Source organism: Mesoplodon densirostris, chromosome 15 (genome assembly GCF_025265405.1).
Source record: "Mesoplodon densirostris isolate mMesDen1 chromosome 15, mMesDen1 primary haplotype, whole genome shotgun sequence".
Lineage (NCBI taxonomy): Eukaryota > Metazoa > Chordata > Mammalia > Artiodactyla > Ziphiidae > Mesoplodon > Mesoplodon densirostris.
The window spans coordinates 5,294,567-5,308,566 of record NC_082675.1 but is presented as its reverse complement, the minus strand read 5'-3'; the positions used below and the strand labels follow the sequence as shown (position 1 = coordinate 5,308,566).

Below are 14,000 nucleotides of genomic sequence, written 5' to 3'. Positions count from 1 at the left end.
GGTGATGATGGTGATGATGATGGTGATGTGATGGTGATGATGGTGGTGATGATGGTGATGTGATGGTGATGTGATGGTGATGATGGTGATGTGATGATGGTGATGATGGTGATGATGGTGATGATGGTGATGATGGTGATGATGATGGTGATGATGATGGTGATGTGATGATGGTGATGATGGTGATGGTGGTGATGATGGTGATGTGATGGTGATGTGATGGTGATGATGGTGGTGATAATGGTGATGTGATGGTGATGTGATGGTAATGGTGATGGTGATGATGATGGTGATGATGGTGATGATGATGGTGATATGATGGTGATGATGGTGGTGATGATGGTGATGTGATGGTGATGTGATGGTAATGGTGATGGTGATGATGGTGATGATGATGATGATGGTGATGTGATGGTGATAATTGATGGTGATGATGGTGATGTGATGACGGTGATGATGATGGTGATGTGATGATGGTGATGATGATGGTGATGTGATGATGATGATGGTGGTGGTGATGTGATGGTGATGATGATGTGATGGTGATGATGATGGTGATGGGATGTTGATGGGATGATGGTGGTGATGGTGATGGGATGATGGGGTGATGATGGACATGCATGCTTCTGAAGTCACTCCCTGTGTTGTGGGCACCATCCCAGGCATTTCCTTGTATGAACAGGGTGAAATACTCACCAGTCTGGCAAATGGACACCCTCACTATTCACAGTTTACAGATGAGGATATTGAGGTCCAGAGATGCCAAGTAACTTGCCTGAGGTCACACAGGGTCAGGATTCCAGCCCAGGTGCTGGTCTGTGCCTGACGCACCACCTCACAGCCAGATTGCCCTCCACAGCCTTGCGCAGAACTGTGTGGACAGACTCCTGGACAAGCCAGACTGACGTTCCAAGATGGTGGGTGGTTACTGAGTCCCTTTCACTTCCTTTCTGCTCTCTCTTTGCAACAGATACAACTATAAATGCGAGCTACGGTTTCCAGCCGTAGAAATCAAACAGATTGGAGTCAGCTCTGCAGGCAACTAGGAGTCCTTTGAGTTCTGTGCCCCCGAGGGATTAGGCGGTTACGATAAAGGGTGAGACTTTGGCAGGCAGACATCCCCCTCCTTTCCACGTGGTCTCCTGCGCTGATTCTCCCACGTCAGTGAGGCTCAGAATCAGAAGCAACATTGCAACTAACCCCGATCTACACATACTGTGCGTTCTAAGCCCTTTGCTGATTTTACTTCGTTGAGTCCTCAGTGGCTCCCGTGGGGTAAGGACTTGTGTTTGCCCCATTTTACAGATGAGGAAACTGAGGCCCAGAGAGGCGCCATGACCTGTCAAGGTCACACGGCCACAAAGGGATGGGCCGTGGATGTGAACCCGCAGTGTAACCGTCTCAGAGTCAGGGCTCTTCGCTGCTACCTTCTCTACGTTTGTAGGCACTGAGTTTTGTGGGCAGCTTATGGATTCTGAGACTAATTTGGGTCCAGGGATGTGTTTCAAGTTGGGGGCAGAGCTGGGTCTTTTTTGAGAAACTGTTTTGGGGAATTTTGTCCCCTCTAAAGTCAGCTTGGAGTCCAGGGGTGCATCGGCAAGGAGGGGGTTGGTGTTTTTTTTTTTGGTCCCAAATATTGTTTTATTAACACTTGATGTTTTCTAGGATTTAAAAGTTTATTTTTAAATTATTTTTGAAAATTTATTTATTTATTTTTGGCTGCATTGCGTCTTCGTTGCTGCGTGCGGGCTTTCTCTAGTTGCGGCGATCGGGGGCTACTCTTCCTTGCAGTGCACGGGCTTCTCACTGCAGTGGCTTCTCGTTGCGGAGCGTGGGCTCTAGGCACGTGGGCTTCAGTAGTTGCAGCACGCAGGCTCAGTAGTTGTGGCGCGCGGGCTCTAGAGCACAGGCTTAGTAGTTGTGGTGCACGGGCTTAGTTGCTTTGCAACATGTGGGATCTTCCCAGACCAGGGCTCGAACCCGTGTCCCCTGCTTTGGCAGGCGGATTCTTAACCACTGCGCCACCAGGGAAGCCCCAGTAGTATGTAATTTTTTAAAATTAAAATTTAAAATTTAAAATTGAAGTATAGTTGATTTACAGTGTTGTGTTAGTTTCAGATGTACAGCAAAGTTATACCATATATGTATATGGTGTATATATGTATATTCTTTTCCCTTACAGGTTATTACAAAATATTGAGTATAGTTCCCTCTGCTATACAGTAGGTCCTTGTTGGTTATCTGTTTTATATATAGTAGTGTGTATCTGCTAATCCCAAACTCCTAATTTATCCCTCCCCCTCACCCCATTCCCCTTTAGTAACCACAAGTTTGTTTGCTATGTCTGTGGGTCTATTTCTGTTTTATAAATAAGTTCATTTGTATCATTTTTTAAAAGAATCCACGTACAAATGATATATGATATTTGTCTTTCTCTGTGTGGCTTACTTCACTTAGTATGATCATCTCTAGGTCCATCCAGGGCTTGCTGTTTTGGGAAATTAAGCCGATGTGGAAGGCTGCTGGCTGCCTTTGGGACATGTCTGGCTTGAGGGCTTCTCAGTTGCCAACATTTAAAAAGTGGGAGATGTCAGAATCACCAGCCAGATTTCTGGCTTATCTTGAGAAATTGGGAGATCTGATCTAACCCCTTCTAGCCCCTTGGCCCCTCCAAGACTCAGTTTCCCCATCTGTAGAATGGGCCCTGTCTTAGTCCATCCAGGCTGCTATAACAAAGTACCACAGGCTGGGTAGATTATAAACAACAGACATTTATCCCTTACAGTTCTGGAGGCTGGGAAGTCCAAGATCATGGCGCCAGCATGGTTACATTCTGATGAGAACCCTCTTCCTGGTTCATAGATGCCCGTCTTCTCATTGTGTCCTCACTTGGTGGAAGGGGTGAGGGAGCTCTCTGGGGCCTCTTTTATAAAGACACTGATCCCATCATGAGACTCCATCCTCATGACCTAATCATCTCCGAAAGGCCCCACCTCCTAACAGCATCACATTGGGGGTCACCTTTCCACTTATGAATTTTGGGGGGACACAAGCATTCCGTCTACAGCAGGCCCTGACCCCCTGCTGATCTCATCACAAGGTTGGGAGACACCAGCCGGGTGACGGCGGGGGTGAGAGGGGTGCTGTCCAGCGGGGCCTGCGGTTTCTCAGGAGGGAGGGCAGGCAGGAAGGGAGGGGCTGATGAGCTCTTCTCTGCATGAGTCAGACCTGTAAAGAGAAGGATAACGGCCCCTCTGCTGCCTACCAAGTGGTTTCTCACTTCAGGATTTCCCTGGATTCTTCCCTGTCGCCCAGGGAGAGGTTAAGGGCTCCAATGTCTTCCCAGATGGGAGCACCGAGATTCAGAGGAATTCAGGGACTTGCTCAAGACAACACAGGCCGTGAGTAGCAAGGCGGGGCCTCCTCCCCAAAGTCTCTGACTCCTGTCTCTCCTGCCCCTAAGGCACCTCCTTGTCCTGGAGTTTTGCTTCAGTTTTCCCACCCTCAGGCTTAGGTGCCTGTGACCTCAGGGGCTTGCCTTATAGGGCAAGTTTGGAGGGATAGGAGGCCAGCAAATACATAAGCAGGAAAGTCTCAGACAGTAATTTACACTCTTCATACTCAATACAAAGCAATCTGATGGGGAAGGTCTAGGTGATCCAGGTAGACTTCTTGGAGAAGGTGGCCTTTATCTTATCTGAGACCTAAATGTGATCAGACCAGAGCCAGCCCAGAGAAGGGTGTCCCAGGCAGGAGGAATTTGAATCCTTGCAAGGTTCTTTGCACAGTGCCTGGCACACGGCATGTGATCAAGAGATCCCAGCTCACTCACTCACTCATTCATTCATTCATTCAACAGGCATGTATTAATCAGTGCTCAGCACTAGGGACACAACAGGGAACAGAAGAGACCTATCCCCCATTCTGAGGAGCTGTCATTCTGGTAGAGCGAGACATTCATAAAACACTGGACAAACAAATATATAATTTAATGTCAGGTGGTGATAGCGCCCCCGGGAGAAATAAAGCAGGGTCACTCGTTGTCACTTTTATTCTCCATCTGGGTGCTTGTTTTGCTTCTTCCTGGAAACTCAGGGGCAGGATGGACCCCTGATGCCCCATCTCTGCCAAGGGAAGGCGGGAAAGGAGCCCAGGTTCTTTGGAGTGGAATCCCATCATCTCCTCTTGTTCATCCTGCCTGGGGCCACAGTTGGTGTGCGCAGAACCCCCCCCACCGCCGCCCCCTCGACACGTGACTCCTGAACCCATCAATACCCTCTCCTTATGTTTTGGTCCCAAAATAGTTACATAAAAAAAATCAATAGAGTCCAGTTGGATTTGCTGTATTTTATTACTGAGGGGGATGGAGAGTCTAGAATTGCCCGGCGTTTCTGAGCCCGGCTGTTTTGCGGTGTTAACCTAAATTAACCTGTTGGGGGACCTAACTCACCATGGCTGCGCTTCAGAGCCCAGGATTCAGCGCCTCGGAAGGGTGACTCAGTAAATACTGCATCTCTGATGTCTGCTTTGTGCTTGGAATGCCTCCCACCAGGACTGTTAGTGCATCACAGCAAATGGACACATAAAAATGCTGCTGTGGCTGCAGCCCTGGCTCGTGGGGCTGACTCTGTGGGCCTGCTGGAGGGTCCTGGTTTTCTTTCCAGAACTCTGGAGTGCCACACTGGCCCTGCCTGGTCTCCTGGCTCTCAGCATCCGTGGCTCCCTTTGTTTGCCCGGTTCTCTCCGTGCTGTGTACTTGTCGATGGGTTTATATCCTTGGATTGCTGTGTTCCTCTGCATCTGTGCCATCTGCCGCTGCAGGCTCTCCCGGGTGAGCTGGTGGGGCCAGGTGAGTGGGGATGGGAACACCGGGGCAGAGAGATGAGGGTGCTGTGGCAAGTGAAGCCGTGGCCCGGTGGGAGGGGACCTTGTTTTCCTGCAGTCTGCTCCGAAGGCGGCAGGGGGAGTGGAAGGGGCGGGGCATGGTGTAGATGGAAAATGTTGTTTTGCCAGAAAAAGTTGTTTCTAGGGTGGCAGTGCAGCGGAACTTTCCAGGCCGGTGGAGAGCCGCTGGCTGCCTTTGGGCCATATCTGGTCTGCAGGCTTCTCTTGTTAGTTACCGGCATCTAAAAAGTGGGCGATGTCAGTATCCAGGTTTCTGGCTTCTCTCAACAAATTGGAAGATCTGGGAGCGCTGGTGTGGCTCCTTAACCTCTCTTGAGACTCAGTTTCCCCATCTGTAAAATGGACCCTGCATCCCCTGCTGGTGATCTTCAAAACCTCATCCCAGTCTGCTTCCTTCCTTCATTCTGCGTTAGTTCACTGACACATGTTTTCTTGTGCACCTGTGCTGTGACAGGCATTGTACTTGGAGCTGGTGATACAGCAGGAACAAGACAGGCAGAGGCCCCTGTCCTTGTGGGGTTAGCATTAAGGCGCAGGGAGACAGAGACCGAAATAGCTAAATAACTAAAATACACTGTTTATTAAATGGTCATAAGTGCTTTGGAGGAGCATGAAGCGGGGGAGCAGACACGGAGCGCTGGGGGGGGGATGTTTTGCCGTTTTAAATAGCAGGTGTCACTCAGCAAGGTGACATTTGAGCAAAGACCTAAAGAGGTGAGGGAGCCAGCCAGGGGGCTATCGGAGAGAAGAGCGTTCCAGGCAGAGGGGATAGCCAGTGCAAAGGCCCTGAGGTGGGAAGGTGCTTGGCACGTTCAAGGACAGCAAGGAGACCAGTGAGGTTGGGCTGAGTAGTAGATGAGGTTAGGGACCAGAGCCTGATAAGGACTGTGACTTTTGCTCCGAGTGAGGTGGGAGCCATTGGCAGGTTTGAGCAGAGGAGATGGTGCTCTCACTCGTGGGAGCAGAAGCAGGGGGAGCCCCAAGGGGCTACTCAATAGTCCAGGCAGGGATGATGGGGGCTTGGATCAGAGTGGCAGCTGGAGAGGAGGTGAGAAGTGGTGAGATTTGGGGTGTAGTTTGAAAGTTGCACTATGGGGTTTGCTGATTGATAGATCCGTTCAATAAATATTTATTGGGAACCAGCTATCTGCCTACCCCTGTATTGATTTGGGGGCCAAATCAATATTTGTTAGTGGTGGAATTAGCAAACAGAACTTATACCTGTGCGTTGGTCTTTTGCCTTTTATGTACTCGTCCCAACAGCTCTGGGGAGAAGGTTGGGATGCATGAGCCCGTGTTCCTGCATCTGTGAGATGGACGTAGCGACATCATTAAGGAGAGTAAAGTTAAGAGGATCCAATGAGACAATAGATGCAAATGCTTCTTAGCAAGTACCCAGCACATACTAAGTGCTCAATAAATGGGGGCAATTATTAATAATGTCGGTAGGACAGTTGAGGAAACCAGGGCTCAGATGTACTATTTGCCCCTGTAAATACATGGAGGAGGAGGTTGGATCTGAGCTGTTACCTGTCAGATTTAGCTTGGGGTTCATTTTTCTTGCTGGAACCACTAATATTCTAAGAAAAAAATTCCTCCTGTCTTCGTGATGTGATTATTCTGGCATAATTTTTTATTGTTAGGTTGCCAGTGCAGGTGTACTTGCTTTATTTAATAGATGTGTAGGTGAAAAGTTGTGTGTCAATCAAATTCTATTTTCTCCATCCAATTCCACAACCGTTGAGAGATGTGTAAATTCCATCTGACCCTGTGCTGGCCTTGGCTCCTGTGTTGTTGCTTGTTATTTTCTGTACCCATTAAATCAGGCATCACCAGGCTATGGACCATGGACCAAATCCAGCCCTCAACCCGTTTGTGTAAATAAAGTTTTATTGCCACACAGCTATGCCTGCTTGTTTACTTATTGTCTGTGGGTGCTTTCTCACAACAAGGGCAGGGTTGGGTAGTTGTGACAGATCCTGTGGCCTGCAAAGCCTAAATAAATTACCTACTATCTGGCTCTTTTAAAGACAAAGTTTGCCTTAAATGGTCAAGCAGTGGTCATGTAAATGTGTGTTTATACCACTCTATGGTCAAGACAAGTACCCGCTTTTAATGTCAAAAAAATTATCCAGCTCGTCTGAACGAGAAGAATTGCGGGTTTGGTATCCCTTGGTTCAAAAAGAAAAACATATTGATTGAAGGTTGCCATCAATCCAGTAATGCTCTTGAACGAGTGGGTTTTGGTAGCATTTATGTAGCGTTTTAAAAATAGTAGCACGTGTGTGGGAGATAGTTTTTACTCTGCAGGCAAAGCTCCATGGCTCACGGCTCAGAAGACCCCTTGGAGGGATGCTGCTGGAGGGAACTAGTATTAAAGGAACCTACTGCGTAGTTATTTTATACTCAGAATGACTCCAATCAGTGGATCTCTTTTATGACCTTGTGTTTTTTCCTATTTGGTTGTTTTAAAGATGAACGTAGTAGCCTTCTCTATTTTATCTGTGACGCCCAAGTCTGTGATATTTTAAGTTTCCAACTTTAAGATGTTAAGTGCACTCATGGAGGTGATGTGTCAACTGCAAAGGTATGTCCATGGATTCAATCTGGATTCTCACAGCTGCAAGGGACAAAATGGGGAATTGACTAGTCCCCGAAGGTGGGAAGCTTAAGGAGGAAACAGCTTCAGGCATGGCTGGATCCAGGGGCTTACTCTCCTGATGAGAACTTCTGCTCTCACTGTGTCTCTTGGTTCTCTTTTCCCCTGTGTTCACCTAATTCTCAGACAGGCTGTCTCCACCTTACGGCAAAGTTGGCCACAGTGGGCTCTAGACAGTCCTCTGACCAGCAGAAATCAAGTGTCTCTTTCTTAACTGTCCAGCAGAAATCAAGTGTCTCTTTCTTAGTTGTCCCAGCAAGAATGCCAGGACTGACTTTTACTGGACTAGTGTGGGTTGCGTGCTGACCTCTCAACTAGAGATGGTGGCTGTGGGGATGCAATCCTGCAGCTGATCAGTCACACTTAAGTGTCTCTGGAGCTGGAATTGGAAGCAGCTTGCCGGAGAGGTAGGCAAGGGATGATTTCCCAGAGGAAAATCTGAGTGCTTCCAGCAGAAGGAAGAAAGTTTTACTGCGACAGGCTACCAGGTGAGGTGGGGATCCCCCCCCCCCCCAGCTCCAGGTCAGGAGAGCCCTCATGCCTGGATTGACACCTCTGGCGCCCCTCCCCCAAGGGGCCAACACTCACCCCTCCCCTCCCGCCCTTTTGTGGGTTCTCTCTTGGCTGCTGTCCAATCTCCTGGGGCTTCTGTTTTGTACATGTGACCTCTGATCCACTCCAGTGATCTCACACATGTCTGAGTTGCTTTGGTTGAAAACATGGACTATTTGGAATGTAATCTGCTAATATATATGAAAAGAGAACTTGATCTGTGACCCAGCAGTCTCACTTCTGGGAAACCTATGTTTTCTAGAAATAAAAGCACCCCTGGTAAGGTTGTCTGTTGACGGATATTTATAGCAGCATTGTCTGTGGTGGTAAAAAAGAGAAAAAACCCTAACTTTTCATCAGTAAAGTAGTTCTGGACTAAATGGTGGTATTTCCATGCTTAGACCACCAGGTAGCTGTTAAAAACAGTGGGTTGGACACCCCTTGTCCTGGAGGGGTGACCGGGGCTTATTGTCAAGGAGAAAAGTGAGTAGCAGGGTAACTTCCCCTGTGCAATGCCATTTTTATATAAACAACCAACCAAAAGTCTCCTATGTGTATAAAATAGCTATATGTATATAGTGCTTTCTGTGTGCCAGCCACAGTTCTAATATAGCTACACATGTTCTCAACAAGTCTGGGAGGTGTGTGGGTATTATTATTATACCCATTTTATTTTATTTTATTTTATTTTATTTTTTTGCGGTATGCGGGCCTCTCACTGTTGTGGCCTCCCCCGTCGCGGAGCACAGGCTCCGGACGCGCAGGCTCCGGACGCGCAGGCTCAGCGGCCATGGCTCACGGGCCCAGCCGCTCCGCGGCATATGGGATCCTCCCAGACCGGGGCACGAACCCGTATCCCCTGCATCGGCAGGCGGACTCTCAACCACTTGCGCCACCAGGGAGGCCCTATTATACCCATTTTAAAGAAGGGGAAGTAGAGGCACTGAGAGGTTAATGCTATATAGCTAACGAGTGGGGGAGCTGGGGTTTTAATCCAGGTAGTTTGGATCTTAACCCTCACTCCATGCTGCCTCTTACACTGCCCACCCCAACTGCATCCCTTCACACACATGCCTTTATATTATTTTATTAGTGTGGAGAAAGGTGTGGCGTTACTACTGACCTCAGTGAAGGAATGAAGTGGGTGGTACCGGTGGGGTGGTGGGAAGGGAGTTGGTGGGGGCTTAAAGGGAGGAAACCAGGAATGTTTGAGACATTTCAGCCACAACAATGCTGATTTTTAAGTAGAGAGCCCAGTTCTTTCTCTTAGGGTTTCTGGGTCCCTATTGGGGCTGGTGAGAATGCCTTAGTGGGGACCCTCTGAATTTGCTGCTGTGCTTTGCTGGTGCGGGGGGCTAAGGTGCATGGAACTCAGACCCAGGAGGGGTGCTGCTTGGTGTTTCACTGGGAGAAAGGAAGACTGGATGTGGTGTGATGGGCATATTTGTTGAAAATGGGCTCATCAGTGAAAGATAGAGAAGTAAGATAGTGATGGCTTGGGAATTCCTTGATGGTCCAGTGATTAGGACTCTGTGCTTTCACTGCTGAGAGCACGGGTTCGATCCCTGGTCAGGGAGCTAAGATCCCCAAAGCTGCGCGGTGCGGCCAAAAAAAAAAAAAAAAAAAAAAAAGTGATGGCTTAAAAAGTAGGAGTTTTGGGCTTCCCTGGTGGCACAGTGGTTGAGAGTCCGCCTGCCGATGCAGGGGACGCGGGTTCGTGCCCCGGTCCGGGAGGATCCCACATGCCGCTGAGCGGCTGGGCTCGTGAGCCATGGCCGCTGAGCCTGCGCGTCCGGATCCCATGCTCCGCAACGGGAGAGGCCACAACAGTGAGAGGCCCGCATACCGCAAAAAAAAAAAAAAAAAAAAAAAAAAAAAAGTAGGAGTTTATTTCTCTCCCAAGTCAGATTCTAGAGCTCAGAAGCCTAGGTTGTCTCTGTTCCGTGAAATCCTCTTGGACCCGTGCTTGCTTTACCATTTCAAGGTTGAGCTCTTTGTCCTCATGATCTAAAATGGCAGCTACCGGTGCAGCCGTCTCATCTTCATTCTAGGCACCAGGATTGGGTGCAGATAAAGAAAGGGCAAAGGATATGCATCAGTTGTCTTTTACAGAAGAGTCCTAGAAGCAGCCCCGTGATGTTTCCACTTATATCCTATTGGTTGCGACTAAGTCACATGGCCACAGCTAGTTGCAAGAGAATCTGGGAAATGCAGTCTTTTTAAAATTAATTAATTAATTAATTAATTAATTAAAAAATTTTTTATTTATTTTTGGCTGCATTGGGTCTTTGTTGCTACGAGGGCTTTCTCTAGTTGCCGCGAGCAGGGGCTACTCTTCATTGCGGTGCGCGGGCTTCTCATTGCGGTGTCTTCTCTTGTTGTGGAGCACGGGCTCTAGGCGCGCGGGCTTCAGTAGTTGTGGCACGTAGGCTCAGTAGTTGTGGCTCGCGGGCTCTAGAGCACAGGCTCAGTAGTTATGGAGCACGGGCTTAGTTGCTCCGCGGCATGTGGGATCTTCCCGGACCAGGGCTCGAACCCGTGTCTTCTGCGTTGGCAGGCGAATTCTTAACCACTGCACCACCAGGGAAGCCCGGAAATGCAGTCTTAATTTGAAGTTGCTAAAAATCAAAAGTTCTGTTACTCTGGAAAAAGGAGAGAATGGATATTGGGGGGATAATTAGTAGTTGGTGATGAATACCCTACCAGGGATAGCACGGCATTTGAAGAGAAGGTGTAAACAGTCAGGATCTTTTATAATCATACTGTGTGTGTGTGTGTGTGTGTGTGTGTGTGATTTTATTCCGTCTCCTAAGGTGGGAACCTGGGAAATATAGTCTTTCTGAGTGAAAGCAGTTTGGTGACTGCATAACATTATCTCTGTCAAAGATGTGAAAGTGGGGACTTCCCTGGTGGCTCAGTGGTTAAGAATCCGCCTGCCAACGCAGGGGATACGAGTTTGATCCCTGGTCTGGGAAGATCCCACATGCTGCAGAGCAGTTAAGCCCGTGCACCACAACTGCTGAGCCTGTACTCTAGATCCCGTGAGCCACAACTACTGAGCCCATGTGCCACGACTACTGAAGCCCACGCGCCTAGAGCCCGTGCTCCACAACAAGAGAAGACACCGCAATGAGAAGCCCGTGCACTGCAATGAAGAGTAGCCCCCGCTCGCCGCAACTAGAGAAAGCCTGCGCGCAGCAACAAAGACCCAATGCAACCAAAAATAAATAAATAAATAAATAAAGAAAATGATGTGAAAGTGGTTTAAAAAATATGAGAGATAAGTCTGAAGTCCCTTTTGAACAATTTCTTATCTTTTCAAATGGTAACTACTCTTTATCAGTTTGCTGTGTATTTTTCCTTGTAGGAAATATATATATATAATATAATGTTTTAAATTTGCTTTTAATAGTATACATCGTGTCTGTTCCCCAATATCCATGTACATATAGAACTATCTTATTTTTTTGTTTATTTATTTTATTTTTGGCTGTGTCAGGTCTTAGTTGCAGCACACGGGATCTTTGTTGTGGCATGCGGGATCCTCTGCTGTGGCACATAGGCTCCAGAGCACATGGAGTCTGTAGTTGTGGCAGTGGGCTCTCTAGTTGTGGCCTGGGTGCTCAGTAGTTGTGGCTCGCGGGCTTAGTTGCCCCACGAAATGTGGGACCTTAGTTCCCCGACCAGGGATCGAACCCACGTCCCCTGCATTGGAAGGTGGATTCTTAACCACTGGACCACCAGGGAACTCCCTAGAACTATCTTATTTTTTTGAATTGCTTCATGGTATTCCATGGCAGGGAAATATCAAGGTGTATTTAGTGATTTCCCACTGCCTCAGAAGATGGAGGATTTCCCAAACATAGAAAGGAGGTTTAGAAAGATTTGCAAATAGCCATCCTGCCCAGCAGGAACACTGTGCAGAAATCAGCATCCAACCAGGATCTGCAGACATTTGAGGAAAGACAGGGTGTGACTGAGTGATAGTGGATGAAAGAACTGACCCTTGAAGAAGTGGAGTTAACAGAGAAACGGGGATGAGGAGGGCTGGTTCTTAGAACCCAGGCCCCTTGCCAAGAGCTGCTGCTCCCTGATGGCAAGGACTTGCCGATACTGCCCAAGGCTCCGTTCCCAGTGGTTCCAGCTGTGGATGATCCCCAAAGGACTCGGGAGTGCCAGCCCATCTACTCATGGCATTTCTCTAGCTTCCGGAAGCTTCAGTCTTAGAGACATCTTCTGTTCCCCAGTCTGTGCCTCCATAGCACTTACCACAAACACATTTCTTTCTAATGCAAAAGGCTCTTTAGGGAGCACCATGAATTTATGATGAATCTTTAATTTCCCTATGATATTTTTTTCTCCTTCCACCCACTCTCCCCCCCACGCCCAGCCCAGTTAAAGTGTTTTTCTCTTAAATTTATGGGCTGAGCTGTTAAGAGGGTCTGTATATTTCAAGAGGAAAAGTGTTGGGGGCGGAGGTTTTGGCCGTACTCTTTGCACCAGCTTCACTCACACACGCTCCAAAGTGGCCTCATATTCCTACCTGATCAGTTTGCCTGTCATCTCAGGTCATTATGTAAGGGCGACTAAATTCTGCTTCTCTTCATTGTCACGTGGAGGACGACATGAGGGAGGAAGCTGCTGGAATTTCTTTTTCAATCTTTCCCATCCTGCAAGGTTCCCTACCTCCTCTTATTCCCCCCCTTTTTTTTTTAATATTTATTTATTTGGTTGTGCCGGGTCTTAGTAGCGGCAGGCAGTCTCCTTAGTTGCGGCTCCAGGCCGCCTTGGTTGCGTCACGTGGTCCCCATCTTTCCTTGTGAAAGTTTTTAATAAGTGTTTTAGTGAGGGAATGAACTTCTATAGCATCTCCTGTCAACATTCTATCTCTCACTGCTTGGTTAGATATGCTTTGCTCCTCTGGCTGCTCTTGCAAACTGTTTCAAGCAGATCTCTGAAATTAAGGGCATGAACTCAGGTGGCAGACTGCTTGAGTTCAAATTCCAGCTCCACCACTTGCCAGCTCTGTGACCTTGGGTGAGTTACTTAAGCTCTCTGTGCCATAGCATGTTCATCTGTGAAAGGGGGAAAGTAGGAGCTCCTACTCTTTGGGATGTTGTCAGGATTAAGGGAGATGTTGTATAAGAATTCAACACAGTGCTTAAATCCACATGGGTCTGTAATAAACGTTAGCCCTTTTAAATCATCTTCTCCAGCCATTGAGTGTTTAGTTGAACACCTACTATGTGCCCTGGTGCTCATTTTTGTGGTTTTTCTCATCTCTTCCACATCACTTCATACCAGATCTTGCGGTATGATAGTGGTTGACTGCTGGTTTTTTTTTACCTTTTTCTGAGAATAACACCCTGATTTTATTTTGGGGAACCGCTGTTCCCCTGCTTTGTGGTCTGGGTATTGCTGACTTTCTCCTCCTCCTCCACGGGTGGGCTCATGACTTGTGCCTGACCAATCAGAACAGCTCATCTCCTAGGCTTCAAGGATTGGCTCAGGCTTGGGCACATGACCCAAGCTGGGCCAATGAGAGCCAGCTCTGGGATGTTTGTTGCAAGCATGGGGAGGGGTGGGGGAGGGCTTTCTTTTCTGTTGCAGTTGCTAAGCTGGGAGGATGGGAGCCTGAATGTAGCAGTTATTATTGCTGTGTAACAAATTGCCACAAACTGATGGCTTAAAACAACCCACGTGTATCATTTCACAGTTTCTGTGGGTCAGGAGTCCAAGCACAGGTTAGCTCTGCTTCTGGATGTCTCACAAGGCAGCATTCAGGGTGTTAGCCAGGGTTGGGCTCCCATCTGAAGTCTGGACCAGGGAAGAGCCTTCTTCTGTGCTTACGTGGTTGTTGGCAGGATTCAGTTTTTGTGGGCTC

At 48.1% G+C, this 14,000-nt stretch overlaps 1 protein-coding gene across 1 annotated transcript in view; it reads left to right on the top strand.

The window, feature by feature from the left end:
• Positions 1 to 3,327: 3,327 nt before the first annotated feature.
• The window catches only part of LOC132502799 (transmembrane protein 132B), a 374,167-nt gene continuing 363,494 nt past the window's right edge, over positions 3,328 to 14,000 (top strand). Inside the window, exon 1 of the mRNA XM_060118978.1 lies at positions 3,328 to 3,401. Coding sequence (XP_059974961.1) covers positions 3,335 to 3,401 — 67 coding nt within the window. The 5' untranslated portion in view covers positions 3,328 to 3,334. The remainder of the gene's footprint in view (positions 3,402 to 14,000) is intronic.